The sequence below is a fragment of the Lichenostomus cassidix genome, chromosome 1Aa (genome assembly GCF_008360975.1).
Source record: "Lichenostomus cassidix isolate B80296 chromosome 1Aa, HeHo_3.0, whole genome shotgun sequence".
In the NCBI taxonomy this organism is placed as follows: Eukaryota; Metazoa; Chordata; class Aves; order Passeriformes; family Meliphagidae; genus Lichenostomus; species Lichenostomus cassidix.
In genome coordinates this window covers 22530756-22551957 of record NC_139480.1, presented here as the reverse complement: position 1 = coordinate 22551957, position 21202 = coordinate 22530756, and the positions used below count along the sequence as shown (strand labels likewise).

General features: G+C 40.4%; 1 protein-coding gene across 2 annotated transcripts in view; it reads left to right on the top strand.

Moving 5' to 3' along the window:
* The first annotated feature begins 210 nt into the window (after positions 1-210).
* Positions 211-21202, top strand: part of KCND2 (potassium voltage-gated channel subfamily D member 2) — a 262625-nt gene continuing 241633 nt past the window's right edge. The window contains exons 1-3 of one of the 2 annotated variants that reach the window (XM_085042462.1): positions 235-307; positions 1474-1580; positions 2777-3950. In XM_085042462.1, the coding sequence (XP_084898588.1) occupies positions 2836-3950 (1115 nt within the window). In that variant the 5' untranslated portion in view covers positions 235-307; positions 1474-1580; positions 2777-2835. Of the gene's footprint in view, positions 308-1473; positions 1581-2776; positions 3951-21202 lie in introns of both variants that reach the window. The other variant, XM_085042469.1, reaches the window with a different exon arrangement.

Here is a 21202-nt window from a genome sequence, read left to right as displayed (position 1 = left end):
GAGCGGCTCGCAGAGCTCGGGAAATTACACGCCCGTCCAGCCCGGAGATCCAGCAGTCCCGCGATCTCGGCGGCGGGAAGCGGCGGCGGGGCCCGGGGCGGGCAGTGCGCGGTGCGGACGCGGAGCTCGGTGCGCGGAGCTCGCTGCTCGGCCAGCCCCGCAGCGGCGCCCCGGCGGGAGCTCGCTCCCCGTCATCCACGCGCCATCTAGCGTCGGGAGAGGGGAGGCGGCTTGGCACGGGAGCGGAACGGAGAGGAGGAGGAAAAGGCTCCCACACCCGTCCCAGCTCTCGCCGTTCCCAAAGCTGGTAAGAGCCATTTCGATATTGCAGCCAGAACTCCGGAGTGGCTCGGGGCGGGTTGTGATGAGCATCGCTACACTTCACTCCCAGGCATCTCATCCCCCCCTTTTTTTTTCAGTGAACGGTTACCCTTCCCTTGAAAGCAGATAGCGCTCCCCAGAAATCCCCTCGGTACCTCACCTAAGCCATCGCCGCCGCCCGATCCCTACCCAAAACACCGCGAACTCCAGAGGGTCTGTGCGGCGCTGCCGGCGGAGGGGCTGAACCGCACGATCCCGACCCCGCAGAGACACACACGGGCACATACACGGGCACACACACCGGCACACACACGGGCACACACACGGGCACACACACCGGCACACACACGGGCACACACACGGGCACACACACGGGCACACACACGGGCACACACACCGGCACACACACCGGCACACACACGGGCACACACACCGGTACACACACCGGCACACACACGGGCACACACACGGGCACACACACGGGCACACACACGGGCACACACACCGGCACACACACACCGGCACACACACGGGCACACACACGGGCACACACACGGGCACACACACGGGCACACACACACCGGCACACACACGGGCACACACACGGGCACACACACCGGCACACACACGGGCACACACACAGGCACACACGCACACGCAGGCACAGCCGCGCTCCCTGCCTGCCCTGCCGCCGCCGGCGCAGCTGTCCGCAGCCCCTTTGTTCCTCCCGCGGAGCGATGTCCTGCCCGCCCGCCGCGCTCCCCCGCGCCCACTCCGCCGCCCGGCGCCGCCCGCCCCTGCGCCCCTCGCCCGCGGGCGGCGGCCGGGTGGCATGGCCCGCCCGCCTTGGGGGAGGCAGCGGGAAGCCCCTTCCCCGCCCCCGGCCGCGCCAGGGCCTCGCCGCTGCCGCCCGCAGCCCGCGGCAGGGCAGGGGCAGCGGCCGCAGCCGCAGCCGCGCCTGACAGCGGCTCCGCGCCGCAGGATCCGCGCCCCGCAAGGACGTGCTCCACGAGCTGCCAGGCGCGATTACGTTTTTTTCCCCCCACCCACCCCTTGAACTTGTTGCTTGGCGCTCGGCGGTGGCGGAGGGGGGTGGGGGTGGGGGAAAGCCTTATTATCGATGTCCCTTTGGATGCGATCAAGCTTTCTCAGGAGCAACTACTTCCCCGCCGTTCCCGGCGGGGCGCGGAGATCTAGCGGCAGAGCCCGTATTTCCAAAAGTCTCTATGCAACTGAGCGCTCTCGCCAGACTTTCACAGGTAGGTGCCGCAGACTGGGCACGTCTGGAGGGATTCGAGAACTGAGCCGAGGGGAAGGGGCGAGAGGAAGGAGGCGGGGGTACGGGGGGCGGGGGGGGGGCATGATCCACCGCCGACCGCCGAGCCGCTACGGCACCCCGCACCCCTGCCCCGCGCTCCCCCTCCCGCCCCGGGCCCCGGCCTCCCCCGCCGCCGGGAGCTGCTGCCCCGCTCCACGGGCAGCCTCCCCCGGCTTCGCCGTTCGCCGCTCACTCGGGCGCTCCCGGGCATGCCCCGTTCACCCCACCTTCTGTATGTGTCTCCAAAGCCCCCGCTCGCACCCCCGCCACGACCGCGGGGGCTCTGCCCGAACCCGGTCTGCTCGCCGCAGATCAGCCCCTGTCCGTGCCCCGATGCCCCGTCCGGGGGAGAGACCCACTCTGCCCCCTCCCTCTCTTTGGGGCGCTCTCCTCTCCCGGCGCCCCATCCCCGGCATCCCTCTGCCCTTCAAAGCATTTCCTGCACGGAAAACTTGCCTTAAAGTTTAATGCTGCCGCCCGGAGCTCCTCCCCCTGCCCCGCCGGTTCCCCCGGCCCCTAGCCGGGGTCTGGAAGAGTCCCCGGGCTGCGATTAAAGGTCAGGGAGAGGATTCGTCTAGCCGCTGCTCCAGGGCTGCCGCCGGGCAGGGGGGCGGCCCGCCCGGCCCATCCCCTCCGCCCCGCCACGGCGAGCGGCGACGGCGTTGGCGGCCCCGCTGCAGCCGCCCGGGAAGGGCTCCGCTGGCTGCCGCGGCCCGGCTCCGGCGGCGGGCGGGGAGCGAGCGGAGGAGGGGCGGGGGGACCGGCTGCATCGCGCGTGGAAGAAAATCTCCTTCCAGGTGGCTGCACAGCTGCACCAGAGCTACTAGCCGGCTCCAGGGGCTAGTGCTTCGAGGACTGTTGCTTCCATCCAGGGGCCTCGCATGGAGACCTCATATCCAAAGGATCTGGCTGTTAGAGTAGCTGCTTTGAATACAGGGATTTCCAACTGTCCTCATTTACTGTCCTAACAGTCTAACCAGTGCCTGGAAAGCATATTCTGGGGTGAAAAAGTGGAGGAAACAAAAAGGAAGCAAAAAAGGTTTTCAGTTAATACTGAATATCACAAAAATGTTCAGAAATTCTGCTGCCTCAGAAATGTGTGAGAATTTGTATTTTTCTTTTCCCTCTCTATTTTAGTGGCTGGACCAGAACTGTCTCTAGACTGACTCCCTTAGCTGTAATAGGTGTTTGGAACCATGGCGGCAGGAGTAGCAGCTTGGTTACCCTTTGCCAGGGCAGCAGCCATAGGATGGATGCCAGTGGCTACTGGTCCCATGCCAGCTGCTCCACGACAGGAGAGAAAGCGAAGCCAGGACTCTCTGATTGTGCTGAATGTGAGTGGCATCCAGTTCCAGACGTGGCTGGACACCTTAGAGCGCTACCCTGACACTCTGCTGGGCAGTTCAGAGCGGGACTTCTTCTACCACCCTGAGACGCAGCAGTACTTTTTTGATCGGGACCCTGACATTTTCCGCCACATTCTCAACTTCTACCGTACCGGGAAACTCCATTATCCCCGCCAGGAGTGCATCTCAGCTTATGATGAGGAGCTGGCCTTCTTTGGCATCATCCCTGAGATCATTGGTGATTGCTGCTATGAGGAGTACAAGGATCGCCGGCGTGAGAATGCTGAGCGCCTGCAGGATGATGCTGATACGGATAATGTACCTGAGAGCTCCCTACCCTCAATGACAGCTCGTCAGAGGATGTGGCGGGCTTTTGAAAACCCACACACCAGTACCCTTGCTCTGGTCTTCTACTATGTCACTGGTTTCTTCATTGCTGTCTCTGTTATTGCCAATGTAGTAGAGACAGTGCCCTGTGGGGTAAGCCCAGGTCGCATCAAAGAGCTGCCCTGTGGAGAGCGGTATGCGGTGGCTTTCTTCTGTCTGGATACTGCCTGTGTCATGATCTTCACAGTTGAGTATCTCCTACGTCTGCTGGCAGCTCCTAGTCGCTACAAATTTGTGCGCAGTGTCATGAGTATCATTGATGTGGTGGCCATTATGCCATATTACATTGGCCTGGTGATGACAGATAACGAGGATGTCAGTGGGGCTTTTGTGACATTAAGAGTCTTTCGTGTCTTCAGGATCTTTAAGTTTTCCCGCCACTCACAGGGCCTGCGCATCCTGGGCTATACACTGAAAAGTTGTGCCTCAGAGTTAGGCTTTCTCCTCTTCTCACTCACTATGGCCATCATCATCTTTGCCACAGTCATGTACTATGCAGAGAAAGGTTCATCAGCCAGCAAGTTCACCAGCATCCCTGCAGCCTTCTGGTACACCATCGTCACCATGACAACACTGGGGTAAGTGCAGCTGGTGTTTGGTTACAGCCAACATTTCAACAAGTGTATTGGCACGAATGGGAAATACTCAATTTAAAAAAAAATGGTGATATGAAAAAATGTGAGGGTAAGTTTTTGTTACAGAACTTTATGAATACAGCTTGTGAGTTCTTTCTAAATGTTGCACACGTTTAAGAGAGTTAACAGCATTGCTGAAATTAAAATAACCCAAATTTGAAAACTACAAAAAAACTGAAGAAGAAAACAACAAAACAAAGCGAAGCAAAAAAAATCCTGAAACTGTTCAGTTTTGGACAGCGCAATTGAAATACTTTATGAATATCTGTGAGTTATCAGTGGATTTTTAATGGAGTGTTGTCTTTGCTGGCAGGACCTGTTACAGTGTTGCTAAAGTAGTAATATTTCCAAGGAGAACCAAAGTGCAAGCTTTTAATTTGATCAGTATGTGGATCTGCCATTTTTTTGAAGTCATGTATTGATGTAGACCTGGATATTGAGTTTACTATTGCAAAGTGATTTGTTTTAATGAAAATCATACCTTATCTTTACAAAAAAAAAAAAAAAATCCTGGTTTTATTTAAGACACTGAACACATTTCCTTTGATTTTCATCAAACTTTTAAACAGTGAGTGTCAAACTACACTGACTGGTGACACACTCTGGAAAATGATCTGAGGAAGTGTGAGACATATGACACATCACGCATATGTCTTTAAACATAATTCTAATGGCAGTACAACTTCTTCCAGAGAATTAGGGGTTAAAAAGTGCCATTGTTGATATTAGAATTCAATGCAGTTTAATGGAAAGGAGATAGTATTATTTTATAAAGTCTCTGATACCAGAGTCTGATTGTATCAGCTGATTCTGTGCACCTAGTTATAAAATGCATTTGTCTGTAAAGGGATTTAGAAGGTTGACTAATTTGAGATGACAATTTTCCCCCATTCTTAATTTTGAGTTGTATAGTACCATCTATGAAACCGAAAATTTGTTGATTCATTGGAAACTGACTTGTTAGTTAATAATTACAGATACTAAATGACAAACTTTGCACTTTCATTAAGGCAACTTCCATCATTTTATTAGCATTTTGCCACATCTTGTTGGGACTGTTGAGATTTATGAAACATGTATAACTTTTAAATTTAACAAAATGAAAGTGCGTTATTAAACTATTATGAAAAGCTTGATTTATTATGTGCAATTGTAATTTACTTGGGAAACGCACATTAAAAAATTGAAAAAGATAAAGGGAATGTCTTATGCCACCATTTTTTATACAAGGCTTTTATCTTCAGTGTGATATAACAAATGAAGATAAATATAGAGCATAGTAAATATTTCATACTTCTTGTAAGGGCAAGTTATGCTAAAAAGGAGTGACAAGAGCTTTGGGGATTTTAATCTGCCTTTTAGGTTCCTGGGTGGTTTTTTTGCTTTCCCTTTTTTTCTGCTGGTGACAAATGGAAGGGACCAGTTAGCAGAAGAAACATGTTATGCATGATAACTAGTTCCACAATCCTGTATTTTCTGATGCTGATACCTTTTACTATTTATTTTTAATTAGAGCTGTGATGGTTTCAAGAATGGATTTACTGGTTTTTAGAATGTATAGTCTTAATATAAAAGAAAAGAATCTGGTCTATGGGGTTTTTTTGTAACAAAGGTACTTTCTAAGCAAGTTGTTTCCATGCTCATGCACAATATGGAAAGTACTTGTCCATGGTACTGAACAGAATCTTTTCTTGTTTTATGCCCAAATTGCAACTGATTATAACACAAGTATGGTATCTATCTGGTGTTAATATGATTTGTTTGTTTTATTTAGCACACACACACACACACACACACACACACACACACACAGACATGCACATGAGTATTATTTTGTTCCAGGTTTTGAAGTATTACTCTGAGTAAAATCTTCAAAAGTACTGATGAAATTTGAACATAATTTCAAATCTCTTTGAATAGAGCCTAAGAACCTATTTTTATGTACACAGCCACACAATATTTTGATCCCAAGTGGAACAAAAAGGGTTAAAGAGAATCCACTTATTCTTGACTCCTTTTTCAAGGCAGTTTGCACAGAAAAAGTTTTGAGAAGATTCTACAGAGATCCAAAGTCTCACCCTAAGGAGTTCAGGTATGATACAGGTTCAAATATGACAGACATCACCAATTTCCATGAAATATCTAATCAGTGCATTAGCTAGACGATGTCCTTTTAATAACACCATGATAACTATATAAAGATTATGTTTAAATGTTAAATATATATATGTGAATAATTTAAATAAAATTAGCATAATAAAAGCTTCAAAATCTTTCTAGTGATGGAATAATTACACAAAAGGAGAGGGAAATTACAAGGAAAAGCATCAGGGGTCAGTGAAAGCTGATTGTAATTAGTACTGATACCTCTCCTATGTGCTAAAGCTTATCACCTCTTTACTAATACAGAACTGCTGTTCATTTTAACTTTAGTTTTAGCTGAATCAGGGGCATATAAAGGGAGTTGATGGGAACAACTTTTCTCTTTTAGGAAAAAAGCTTGATGAAGTCTTTATGTTTTAAATGACAGTAGCACACAGCAGGTTATGTGAAATACTACAAAAATACGTGAAAGCTAATAGCGAATAATAGATTAACATAAAATTGAGTTTTCGAGTCTTGGTGTCATTGTCATATTTTTCTAGATAGCAAGGGTATTGAGTAAGCGACCTTTGCAATTTGGGGAGTTATTACCTTGGAAGCAGAGCTATATTTCTCAGTTCTGCATGATTGCTGAGCAATTAAAGTGTCTTTAAAAAACACAGATTACATTTTCCTCTGCAGAGTGCTAGTGACTTCAAATATTACTATATTTTTGCCTCCAAGGATATCCCAGCTATTAACTGCTCTTGACTGCTCAGCTCAAGTAGTTCATGAACATGGAAATGTTACATGAAATAAATGAAAAAAAAATGAAAGAAAGGGAAGAAAGGAGGAAAGGAAGAAAGAGAACATGAGAAAAAGATAAAGACAGAGAGAGAAAGAGAAGAGAAAGATGACTCTAGGAAAACAGCATGCACATTTCCAAAAACTAAACTGTCTGATTTTAAACTTCAAACTAGTGTTTTATCAGGATTAATTGTAGCAAAAGTAAAGTAGTAACAAGAGGAGAAAAGAGAATAAAATTGAAAGAGGCCACAAAACATTTTATGGTGATTCCAGATAACAGCGGAAAGCATAGAAGGGACATAAAGCTCAAGAATCAGGTTAGTGTGAAACTTGGCAGAGAAAAAAGCTCAAGTCTATTGAACTGGGACTGTCAGACCTCCATGGGGGCATGGGAACATCTACACTCATAATGACAGTCATGTCACTTTCTGCTGTCACCTTATAACATGACAATCTAATACCTTTCCTTCTGCCATGTCAGAATATTGGCTGGAATAGCTGGTAAGATTTTGATGGTGCAAGGATAATGTTTGTTCCCAAGTCAGTCAGAACTGTAGTGTAGTTTGTGTTTTATGAAGATGTTATACTTTAAAGAAGGAACATAGTTCTCTTCTGTGACTAGTTCTAAAGCAATCTCACTGCTATATTAAAATTCTATTTTTATAGCATTTACATTGGGTAGCTTTATCAAGTCACACAATGCTTCTGTAGATGAGCTCAATACATTATGAAGGGATGCCTAAACACAATACTGCTCGTTTGTTTGCTTTGATTGTGTAAACTAGAAGAATGTCTTTCAAAAAAGATAAAGCCACTATTTGTTTTCATTATTTGTTAATATAGCCCATAATGTGTGAGGAAATGCACTTAAGATATATCAGATTCTCTGAAGACTTTATAATTAACAGATGACTAGATGTGATAACACAAAGCCTCAAACGGTGAACAAGGGAAGAGGGCAATGGATCTCCTTTCCCTGCATACTCATGTTCTTTGCCATCTTCACTTCTTTTTCCATTCTTTTTTCATCACTATGGGTATATTCTATTTTCTTTCCCCATTATTTGTTTAAACTACCACTTTCCATAATTTTCATGGTTGTGGTTTGTCTACAGGTTGACATCTTTCCTCCCTTCTTCAAGACAAGCTCAACATTTGTAATAAGACTCCTCTGGCTTTATTTTTTCTTCTTCTGTTCCTTTGTTCCACATTCCTAATTCATCCTTCACCACTAGATCAAATCTTTCGTTTGTCATCATTGTCATTCATTTGACCTGAACTTTCCTCAGAACAGATTTTTTGTTCTGACCTTTGTTTGATAGATTTTCCTTATGAGCATCATAAAATTTCCACATCATCACTTTTTTTCTCAAGTGCCACACATATTCTCTTGTTTGTCTATTCTCACCGCTGTGTCATTTTCAGTGTGTTTAGTCCCTTATAGTCTCTGCCTTTTAGTTTGAAATAAGCCATCTCTTCAGAACTTTTACTAAAAAATTGAATGTAATAAAGTCTGACAAGAGAGAACAAAATTCAAAATCTTTGTTTTGTGAAAAAATTCATTAAAAGTTTGGATATATTCTTATGATTAATGTTACAAATGTAAAGATTCACAGAGTATTATTTCTGTATCTTGTACGTACATATTGGCTCATTCATTCATTTTTTGTTCTGTATTTTCAACCCTGTTTCAAATAGAATTTTTCTATTTTTGTCTTCTTATATGCAGCCTAGTGGATTTAGTATTTTACAAATGTGTTTGATGTCTCAATCTATTTTCTCTTCACAGCAGAGACATTTAGCCTATATAACAGAGGAGGGACAAAGTGTAGTTGTGATCACCTTCAAAGTACATTACTAGATATTCAAAAAGGGCTCCAGGGAGAATCTGTAATACTGTCATTTTGATGGCAGTAAAAAAAGTATTTGTTCAGTAACAAAAAGATTACACAAACTATGTTGGGTGGTTGCTGCTTGACAGAGAGCAGAGTAATTGTATTCTTATTTAGTTGCACTGAGGACTAGCTTTCCTCTTAAAAAAAATCCTGAAAATCTCTAGAGGAGAAGGAGTTAGCTTGTTTCACTCATCTTTCCTTAGTTTCCATGAATTTCCTTAGTTCACTTATGAAGAGCATGAAGGTGATGCTTAACAAAAAGACCTTTCTGCTCAGAATCTAATATATTTGCTCCTTTGGTAGAAACAGATGGAATTTTATTTCCTTGTTATTACTGTGAGACAACAATAAGAACAATTAGATTAGTGTGGACCTGGATGCAGCACAGAACTATACTTAGTACAGCATAACAAATAATCTAGGGGAGTAATTATGACTAGTGCATGATCTATTAATTAGGGTCTATCATTCAAGTAATCATCAGTGAATACTATCATTTTAGTAAAATCTTTAAGTGATCAAACCAAAGAAGTTCAAACTGAGTGATGACAATCCGTACATGACTCACATCATTGTGCCTCTGTCTAAGATGAAAAATTTGCAGTATAAAAGCCGTATAAATCTATGAATACAGTATTAGAAATAGTGCTACTGTGGAAAAAAAAATAAATCTGGAAATGGAAACTGTGTTTCTGAACAGGGGAACATAAATACCTCAGGAATAAAGTGACTATTCAAAATAAGTTGAGAACATCTTTCAACTTCAGGGTGACAATTAAGTTTCCAGACATTTGAAAGAAGGTCTAATGAATTATTCCTTGTACTTGATTTTTATGATATTGTAGTCCATTGGTAGAAGTTCATAATTTTCATCATGGTAAGCTAATGAGAGAAGAATCTGGTTCATCAGGGGTTAAAATTATAGATTGTTCCAAAGAGAGAGTAAAAATTAGAAATACAGAAACAAAGTTTAGGGTTGGCCTTAACAGGTTTCATTAGTTACCTGACAGCAGAGCTGACAGAGTGATGGAAAAGATTCTGCACGTTTCTGTACCTGTCGTTTATTGGGCAATAGGTAGAAGCACAGGTTTTTCTGGAAGACAGACTCTTTAAGACTTTTTTTTTTCCCTGAATTGTTGATGCAGTGGAGAAAAGGTTTTTGAATTTATAGACAGTGCTTTAAAATGATAGCTCCATGCTACACTTCCTGGAACAATAATAATCACCATGCTTGGACTTCAACACCTAGCACAGTTAGGAGCCTAATTTTCACCACTATTTCTTTAATATTTTTTTTATAAAGCATATAATTTTGATCTTCCTGTGCCTCTGGTAATGTTTTATAAACCTCTTGTGAAGTAAAAAACCTGTGGAGTTTGTTTTGACAAAAAAAATCAATTTTCACCAAGTACACAATGAAATTTAAATTATTTCCACAGCATAGATTTAAATACATGCAATTTGAGATGAAATTAAACATAATGCTTCTCACTAGAGCATCTGATGTGCAACAGGTATAAGTGTCCTGTACAAAAATACTGGACACAAAAATTTACTCAGGTATCTGGCATATGAAGGCTCAGATTTAAACATGAACACCTATGAAAATCATGTGATCAAAGCATAAAAAGAATAAAATCTAACAGGATTCAGGTCTATTATAATTCAAATGAGACTGCACTCTTTTTCTCATAGAAGCATAGACACAGCTTATGCATTATTAGGAGATACATCTTAATGTACCTAGTTATCAGTACAGAGTTCCATCATCTGTTCAAATTCTGGCAGTTAAGTGCATTGACAAAAACTAACAAAACAATAAAAGACTGCCATCTGTCTGATTGTTAAAGATACAGAGATATCAGTCATATAAGCAATTGTATATTTTGTGTATTTAGAAAAGCAGTTTCCTTTCTTATATTCCACTGTGCAGTATTGTTCCCTTCTTATCTGCAGGTCTCCATCCTGAAGGTGAAAGCATTAGGAGCTGCCGTGTAAATGTACTTAACTAGATCGTGATTCTGCAATTCCAGATAATGTGAGGTTGCCAAAAAACCTAGAAAAATGTTATTAATATGTACAAAGTAAAATTTTGCATATTTAAAGTATTTAGGAATAGTATTTTGCATTTCATCCCTATTTTTCCAGTCTCATCTGTGTTACTTGTTTCTTTGATCCTGTTGGTTGAGCTGAGAAGTGAAGTTTCACAGACACAGAGATTTCCTGGTTTTATTCATTTATGGCACCCAAACACTACAAGGAAGAATTTAAAAGCATTTACGTGTCTAGAGATGCAGATAGGCACTTAAACTTTCAGAAGAGGCTTGGGTGTTAGAAACACAAAGGAGAACAGTTGAAGTGAGTCAGCTATGAAACTAGGTACCTAGTCACCTTAGAAAACAGTCCTATGTGCACAGGAGTAACTTCTAGGATGAGCATAGAGTACTGTACTCAGACTTTAGATACGTCCCAGAGTCAGGATCAAATGCCCCTATCAGAATCAATGGATCCTGCTAGGGTTCAGGTCTTGTAAAAATAGAATTTGCCCTATTTTTACATAAAACTGTAGAAAGGAGATAAGAGTGCTGTGTGTATGGTGTGCTTAGGAAAAAGGAATGAGTAATTCTAGCAAAAAAAGAAGGGTAACTGAAAGAGTAATGTAAAGCATCCAAGGGATATATTTTCTGATCCTAATGTTCTGTCTCTGTGGTTTTCAAACCAAATTCAGCATGAAAAGATATGTAAGAAATGGAAGCTATGACACGTAGATATTATAAAATTAATGAAAATGTTTTTAGAAACAGTGTGAAAAATTATGAAACAGTGTCAGGTGATTCCATTTTTCAGAGAAACATGCACTCTGAAGATTTATTGGTGTCAACGTGTCTCTTATTTAGCTTATATACAGTAAATTTTTTGAGCTGCTGATGTCTGGTAAGAAAAGGTAAAATGTAATTCTCAATTTTGACCCCTGCAAATTCATCCCCTTCCCTGATGTGCTGGCAAACATTCTTATTTTGTGTCTATCTGATTTTTTAATGTACATTATTTGTAGGCTCACGTTGAAAGTTTGAGAAGTACTTTGCCTGCATTTGAATTTTCTTTTTGTGCAGTAATATGAGCTTTGTAAGGAGAGTCTACAGCTCTTCTTGTTGATTTTTACCTTAATCTCTGTTCCTAAATGAAGCATATTTAAAGCACATTTTCCTGGTTTTTCCTGGTCTTTCTAAAAAAAATTATTTCCTGAGGTAAGCATCTTGTATCACAGTTCTTTCTCTTTGAGGAGGCATTGTGATTTGTGAGCTGATTTTTAACCAGATGCTGTCTAACTCAGCTTTGTACTTAATAACACTTGCACAAAAGCTTTATTTATAAAAAATAACAAATGGAGCAAAAATCTCAATATTGAGAACACTTGTATATTTTTTTAAATATATGATCTAATACCAACATTAAAACAAAAATGTTATAAAATATGTATCTATGTAAATAAATTTAGCTGTTTGATTACTGAAGACTCAGTGTCCTTAGCTAAAACTTCTTGTAGAATAACAGGCAGTATAAACTTCTAGGATTTTATTTAATTACTGAGTACTTTGGTAAATTAAAATAAACTAAGTAAGTTTCTCTCCAGTTTTAAATCTCTTGGATTAGAGAATTAATCTTAGTTTGAGTAGTAACTGTGAACCTTCTTAAAGGTACCTATAATGGCCTAATTTTATGATAATACGTTAACATGCTTTGATTAATTATTATTTTGGAAGAAAAATATTTTGAGGCAAAACCTCAGCTTTTTTCAAATGTCTATCCAGAGATACAGATTTTTTTTCTATGAATTTTACTGGCAGATTCTCAAAATATTTTGGCTGATACACAGGGAACAGTCTTTCAAGTTATCACTTGAAAGCTTGGCCATCCAGGCATTCCCTGTAAATGGCTGAGAGTCAGACTGTAAGGTTGTGAAGGAATTTAAGATTGTGTAATAGGCTACAGTCTGAATGTATGTTTTAGCATCCTAACTCACTGCTTCTTTCAGTAAAATGAACCAAGAGAGTTTTCTGTGTGAGAGCACATGTAATGTGAGTGGGATCCTTAACTTTTCATTGTTGTTACTATTTATATCCCCCTTTTTTTATAGCCCAAAGGAGGAGTTTTATTATTGTGTTAGTGGCCTTACTTTCAGTTTCTGCAACTTTTATCTCTTCCACTCGCAGCCACTTAACAATTCCCTAAGCATCCTTATCAGCTGTGGGCAGCAACTACTGCACTGTGCAGAGTTGCTTAGGAACTAAATTGATGCTCTTTGACATGGTGGATTACAGCTGCAACATGCTGGTCCCCAACTGGCCTTCTTCCCACAGAGCAATAAAAAGCAGAGGGGTTGAAGACGTTTTCCAAATCTGATTGTGAAGAGCTTATATACTTTTTTTGGTTTAGTGTATCTAATCGCTTCATTATTGATGTAGAACAGGTAAAGAATTGTGACATTTCTATTGAAGATATAGCAGTATCAAAAAAATTTTAGCAACAACTCGTATTAACAAATTGTTATGTAAATATCACAATATCTTGTACCTCATATAGAATTGAGAATTTTGGGGTTTTCTAAGCTTTTTAGTTAGGTGTGGTTTTGATGCATTTGTTGGCAGCAGTTGATAAAATCAAAGTTGAGACATGGATATCATGCACAGGAGAACTGGACAAGAGTATATACACCTGTTCTCACACACCTAGTGAGAGCTATGGGTGCAGCTGTCCCTTGTGCTCATTTGATATGTATTTAAATAAAAAGAAACTTTCAATATTGTAAACTCTACAGTGTTTGGGAATTTAGGTAGAATTCGCCACTTTTGCATCTGGATGGAATCTTGAAAGAGTACAAATTGAAGCTTTTCCACAGACAGATAATGTGTCCACAGACTGGCTTAATGATTTGGCATGCTCAGTATCAGTTATTTTCCAAGTGAAAGGAAAGCTCAAGTTTTATCTGATTTGCTCGTGAGCAAAGTAATCAACCTATAGTACGTTAATCTGTGTCAAAAGGTGCCGATATTTAGGGGTAAATATTATAAAGTAATCTCCTTACAGAAAAAGCCCCAGGTAGTACATGATATGTGTGCTGTCCTCAGACCATATGGTACTTCTGGCACCTCTCTCCCTTCATCCCATCACAGTCAGAGATCGTTGCAGAAGTTGTAGCTACTGAAAGGCTGCAACCGTCATCATTCCTTTTGCCTACAGTTTCTTTCCTGTGAAAGCCCTAAGTTTTGAAATTTAGCAATTAAATAATTAATGGGAGAAGCAATGTTGCTAGTCATGCTGGTGAGCCTTTCAGCATGGTTCAGCCTCCTGCCACAGTGGCAGAGCCGTGACAATCTCTCTCCTCCTCTGGGGACAAGCACAACTGCAGACCGGAGATGATGCTGACTAGTTGTGTCTGGCACAGATGACCAACGATTTTAAAATATAGACATCTCTGTGCAACAGTGCACACAAATAAGATAAAATTCTAGTTGTGAGAGGAGGAGATAGAAACCAGTTTTGTTTCAGGTCCCTAGAAGACACAAAAGAGTGCCTGGAGTGAGCTACCCAAATCCCTTTGGATGCAACTGCCTTCTGGCACCTGTCTGCCCTAAGCCCTCTTCACACCATGAGTACAGCATAATGTCTGTCAGGCAGTCATCCATGGAGTGGATTTACAGTGGGTTTGGCCATGCAATAGGAAAGAGGTTTTGGTTCTTGCAACACTTTTCAAGAATGTGTGTGAGCTTTCCCTGTTGCTCTATATACTCACAACATTTATTGTGCACTGCTTGCTTCATCTTTGCAAACAAATTGCATAAATACAGAGCAAAGTGATGGTTTGGAATACTGGACAGAAAAATGGATGGAAATATGGATTTAGATCCACATAAGTTGTTTTGAAAGATAAGTATATCAAAAGGCTGAAAACAGGTTGGTTCATCTCTTTCTCTCAGTGGTATATCTTCTGCTTCAATATACTTTCTGATACCTGTTTTCTAGCTCACTAGCTATTCTCAGAGGTTCCTTTGTTTTCAAAGCAAACAAATCCAAATGCACCAGAAAGGTTTCCTTAAATAAGCCTTTCATGTTGTCTGTACGTAGTTCATTTGCCAGTCCCTATGTTTGTGTGGAAGGATATAGCTATAGAATTTAGATATTATATCTTTGGTGTATGGATTTTAAAGAAGACGATTACAACTATTTTAAAGGCGACAAGTAGGACATACTGTACAATAGAATTATTATGGAAGAATCTGGAGGTGGAATTCCAACTTATTTCTCTGTCAGTTGCTTACTATCTCTGGGAGATATTTATAGGTCTTAACTTAACCCTCCAAAAGTTAAATAGTTCTGAACTAGTCATCCTTTTCTCACTTAGGAGGTAATGAAGAGAAGCAGGCATCTGGATGTGCTCATTCCTCTGCACTGAGTATAAATGAAATTTATTATAATTAGCGGAGACGTTAAATACCAAGTGGAAATGGATGAGATAAATTCCAACCTCTGTGGGTAGCTGGTTTGATCAACTCTTGTTCCCAGTTACATAACTGGAAAAGGCCCATAACACACTCCTTTCAAAGATCATAGCAGAGTAAATACTTGGCATTTGATGGCAATTCCCACTTCATCAAAAAGGCAATGTCTGCTACATTTAAACTCAAAATATTCTTGTTTTGTGTAACCCTGAAGGCCACTTCAGGGCTTTTGTAAATTTTTTGTCCTTTTCCAAACACCATAACAAAATTTAAATTATTAAAAAAAAAAAAGGAGTTTTAATGTTTCTACTGGTTTAGAAGAAGCCTCTAGAAATTTGAAATTTTCTGTGGGGAGAAATATATTCTTCAAATAGCAATGCTTGTGAATTAAGATATGGAGAGCTCAATTACCTTGATTACTCATCAAAGGGCTGTAAACTATTTCTGTTCTTCTGAACAGGAAACCTAAAGACCAAGCCTCATGGTAGTCTTGTTAGCTATTTCACCACTGTTCATTTCTGGTGTCCCAATGGAGACATATCAGACATGTCCCCCCATGCCACGGTTCCAATATCTTCCAGGAGGTCTCAGAGCTCTAGACTGCAGTTAGGCATTGCCAATGCATAGCAGACCAAAAATTGTAGAGACACACTAAAATAAATTTCAGCAGGGACACTCTGCACATTGCAGTAGTCATTTTCATATTTAATTCAATTTAATAAATACAATTTTTCCTAAAGGTGCCTCCAGAGTGAAGCACTACAGAAGCTTGAAGGCCATGACAGGGTATTATGGTCAAAACTGCTTCAGAGTTTATGTTTTTCTCATTTTCCTTCTGAACTTTGTTCACTTCTCTGCAAATCATACTAATCTCTCTGGTAAGGGAATTCTGTAATTTGGTATGAAATTCTGTTATCAACAAAGATTCAGTTTAACTCAAACTTAGCTTGTCTTCATAATCTGCTTTTCCAGAGCAACAAATCTCAAATTTGCCAGCTAGTACAGTTCTATAGAAGTCTGAAATAATATTTCCTTCAATATGTTCCTTTTCCTGTTTCTATGGTAAGAGTTCATGAAATTTTGTTCTTTTATGCATTAAGTGACATATTAATTTTTGTGTGTGTATGTGTGTCTGTGGAAAGAGATGAATGATCTACAGAAGAAATAATATTTCCTCTTTTTTATTCTCTTCAGCTGGCCAGCTTTATCGTAAACTTCCAAATAAATTTTTAAGAAAATGAGCTATACTGTATAACTAATGAAAGTTTGCTTCTCCTTTGAGGGGAGACAGTGGTTATTTTGTAATTTTACAAAATAGTTCTCTTCCCATTTGCTGTTCAAGCAAATGCTTTTGAAAAGCTAGAAGAGTGATGATAGTGATGGGAAAGAAGCTCGTTTTTAAGCTTCTTTCTTACTTCTAAGTTGTCCTTGGAACAAATCCTAGTATGAAGAGAAGTTTTTTACATACTTCTGAGATTTGAAGTTATATTTTTAATATGCCAACCCCTTTTCCACTACCTTAAGAAACAAATTGAGAACAGGGATCTGTGAAGGCCTTCTGCAGAGAAATTATTTACCTAACTAGTTTGCTAGAGAGAAATAGATAAAGGCAGTGTTAAAAACTGATTAGTCCTTCAGGAGAGCAGCCTGATAGTGGTTAGTGTTCTGCACCAGGGTGGAGTGGTGGGATGTGACACTAGAGAGTGAAGGTGCAGGATTCTTTCTGAATCTTGAAAAGAAGGGCACAACAACAAATGATTTAATAAAATAGTTGTTTTAATAACATAGAGTAAAGAAGAATATAGATACCTGGTAAATCTTATACCCAGTCAGATGCTGGGAACCATGCATTTGTTTAGCATTGGATGGATTGGGGGGTTTTATACACAGCATGCTGCACAGTTCCTGGGCATGAAGAGATCTTTCTTTTTGGTCCTTTGGGGTTGCATAATTTTTATTTATTTTTTGCAATACAACAACTCCATTAAATAAAGGATATTTTCATGAGAACTTGCTGCACTTTTAGATGAAGGCAAGGTCATACAGGTGGCGTTATCACCAATACTGAGTCACTTGCAGGCTCCTCTCTTACAGTGCTCTGGTCAGCTTTATTCTGCAGATAAGGTGTTTGTGCAGCAGAGCACAGCACAGGCTGGGCTGGATATTCAGCATGGTCTGCTGTACTTGCTGAGTTTCATGGCTACGTGTATCACTAACTCTCCAGTGTACTGTGGTCTTTCAGTCAGGTTTACTACACAATGGGTTTGTGGTGTGAGGTAAAGAAAAATGCACCTGTTCACAAGATTTCCTTACTGTAGTATAAAAATTGGTAACTTATTTAGTGATTCTGGTTACTGACTTTGGTCAGAGAATTATAAAAGAGCCAAGAACTTTTGCAGTCAGACAAAGGGCAACATCACTCCTGTTTTCAAAAAGGGAAGAGAGGAGGATCTGGATAAGTTGAATATGTTAAAATAAATATCTGGAACTTTTTCCCAGCTTCTTCCCTTTTCTTTTAAAAGTTTCAAAATAAAACATCAAGAGCTTTTGCAATGCATGGTAATAGAAAATCTCTTCAGGAATCTTTGAACTTTTTTTTTATGTGAGACTTTGATAAAAGTAAAACACAGTTGGAAAATATAATTTATGAATTTCATGTTTCCAAAAATACATTAATGAAACCCACTTATTTTGTATTCATTTTCTTTTAGAAATGTAGAACAAAAACCTAAAATTACATATTTGGCTTGTTTGATTTGAATTGTTTTTGGGATTTCAGTTCAAAACAATTTTAATCCATGTGTGGAATGGAGAATACTTTTAGAAACAATGCTAAGAGAGAGCAATTTCATCTAACGGTGAATGGCTATGATCCAGACATTACTGGTCATTCTTTTTTTGACTAAAAAAACAATGAGAAAAATTAATGGCAAGATATCCACCAGTGCACATCAAATAAAAAAGATACAGCTTCTGCCTTGGGAAGAAGTTGCAGATTGCTGAAGGTATAACAGGTATAGTGTCACTGCGTTCTTACCTCTTTTCTTGTGTCCGACCCATGTAATTTACTTCTAGCCTCAGACAGAGCTTTAGCTTGGCACTAATTCATCTCCTTCATCTCCCCCTCTCATGTTCTCAGTTAATGAAAATAATTTAACTGTGGGTTGGATCAAGCTCAGATTAGGGAGATACTTTTTTTCCTAAATACATTTTAAAGAATTGTGGACAATGGATACATAAGGGATACTCTTAAGTACCAAAAGTTCAGCGTCTCCAGTAATATCATAGAGCTTGAATACTGTGCAAACAGGAAAACAGATGCTTTGAACACACAAAAAGTTCTTACAACTCTTTCTTTCTTCAGCTGTTTATATAATCAAAGGGCATGATACACAAGGTGATGAGAATTTTTGTCAACTGCAGAACACTAAAACTTAATAAAAATTTCAATGTAAGATGCATAAATGCTGCAGCATCTTTGAGTATGTGAATGCCTTGCAGGATTTAGTGCTATTCACTCGATCCAAAGCCCATGGAAATCAAATAGAGACTTGGATTTGACCTGAGAGGGCTTTGCATCAGGCTTTTATATAAAAACCTCTAGCAAGATATTGACCAGGACATTAATCACCTTCTTGAATTATCTCAAATTCTAAGGATTTTATCCCAAATCCATGGGAAGTGTTAACAGGCATTCCTCCAATACATGTATTGCTCTCCATACCTTATGTATTGGGTGAAAATAAAAATACAGTTTTATTATATGTACTGAGGCATAGTTTTATCAATAGGAATACAGTATGGTAATACATTCCAATCTCTGATGCAATAGGTTTATCTGTTATTTGTCAAGAGGAAGATCTTAATGGGAAGCAAATGATACAACATCTCCTCTGCTGACATGGATGCTAAGTCATACATGAGAACCCTCCTTGAGCATTTCACAGAAATGGTCATAATCAACAGTGGAGTAGGGAATTTGCTCAGTTTCTTACAGCTAAAAGGGGAAAAAGTTGGCATTATTTTTCATTAGCTTATCAAAAGTATTGCTAACTCACAGAAGCTTTCAGGCAACCTTGAAAGTGTATCACGCACTAATATCATCAGAGAACATGACAGACAGAGCCTGATGTGTCTAATTTTGGTATGGTATAACAGTGCTATTTAGAGCAATAAAGGTTTTATCTCTTGGTTGATCTGTTTACTGAAACAGTCAGTGAAAAATGTGCCATGTATTACATCTCCTCATTATTCTTCCGACATAAACAGCATTTGAATGGATAGTCCTGCCTATATTTTGGGGTTGTCCTGCTAACTGTATTAGGACAAGGTCATATACTGTACTCAGCACTGGTAAGGCAGCGCTGGGTCCAGTTTTGTCCCCTCAGTACAAGAACAATGTTGAGATGCTGGTGTGTGTCCAGAGAAGGGCAACAGAGCTGGTGAGGTGTACAGAAGGTGAATCATATGAGGAGCTGCTGAGGAGGCTGGGGGTGTTTAGCATGGAGAAAAGGAGGCTCAGGGGAGACCTTATCACACTATAACTACCTGAAAGGAGGGTGTAGCCTGGTGGGGGTTGGTCCCTTGTCCCAAGTAACAAACAATTGTGCAAGAGGAAACAGCCTCAGGTTGTTCCAGGGGGCGTTGAGATTAAATGTTAGAAAAAAATGACTTACTGGAAGGGCTCAAGCATTGAAATGGACTGCCCAGGGAAGTGGTTGAGTCGCCATCCCTGAGTTGGTAAAGATTTATAGATGTGGTACTTGGGGACATGGTTTAGTGGTGAGCACAGAAGTGCTGGGTTAACAGTTTGACTCAATTGTCTTAGTGGTCTTTTCTAACCTAGATGATTCTTTGAATCTGTATACAAAAGGGTCATAAAGACGAAACTCTCATTTCCCTAACAAGAATCTGTCAAACCAGTTAAAATGAATGACTGGCTAAGACTTATCAATAGCACAATGGTTATTATCTGGACTTAAATGCTTGCTTGCTTTCCACATTAAAATCCACTCCTTGTCATCTTCACACTTCCTCAGGTTCCTCCAATACATGATAACCATTAGTCAAATAATTTGTTTAATAGAAAACAAATAAACTTGCAGTTACTTTTTTTCTGATATGAGATATGAATGCCAATACTCTGAAAATCCCGTAAGGGCTGAGAGAGACTAGATTTTATTCTTGGGTTTTATTCCATTTCAGAGAACATTGCAGCTTTGTTGGCATGAATGCACTGCACTTTATGCATATTCACAACTGTTTCCTGGAAGGAAATGGCTTATTAAACTGTAATCATATAGTGTGTGTAAATGAGTTTTGTGGATAAACATGTATCTTTATCCTTGTTGCCTGAGACTGGCTGTTGACTAAAAAAGTTTTTTGATGACATTTACTCTTCCAGAAATTTTACCAACCATCTTAGGACTGATTTCCTTTTCTGCCTGAGAAGTTTTTTTTTCCTTATCTTATATGTAAATAATTCTGGTTTTTCTGTTTCTCTTGAATTACATACTTAAAGAAAAAAAAAACACAATTGGATTTAGGAGTGTCTAAGTATTATCCCAGGTGAGATGCTCAAATGTATGTGTCTACTCTCAGGTGAGGTAAGTCACTCTCTAGACTCAATGACTGCAATGGGAGCTTCAATACTAACTCACATACAAAACCCTACACACTTACACCAAAACTGTCTTTACTTTCTACTTGAATCCCATTCCAGGAGAGCAAAATGAAATTTTCATGATATCAGAACTGAGAATTATTTTTATTTATTCCTTTTTATTCCCCCCTTCAGATTTGGAGGTCCTGCTCTGTTTAATGATCTCATGCAATTTAACTGTTCCTCATTCCATTTTGAAGCTTCTTTCCCCAAGGTGCTTTTCCCTGATGACATTGTCCATTCAAACAG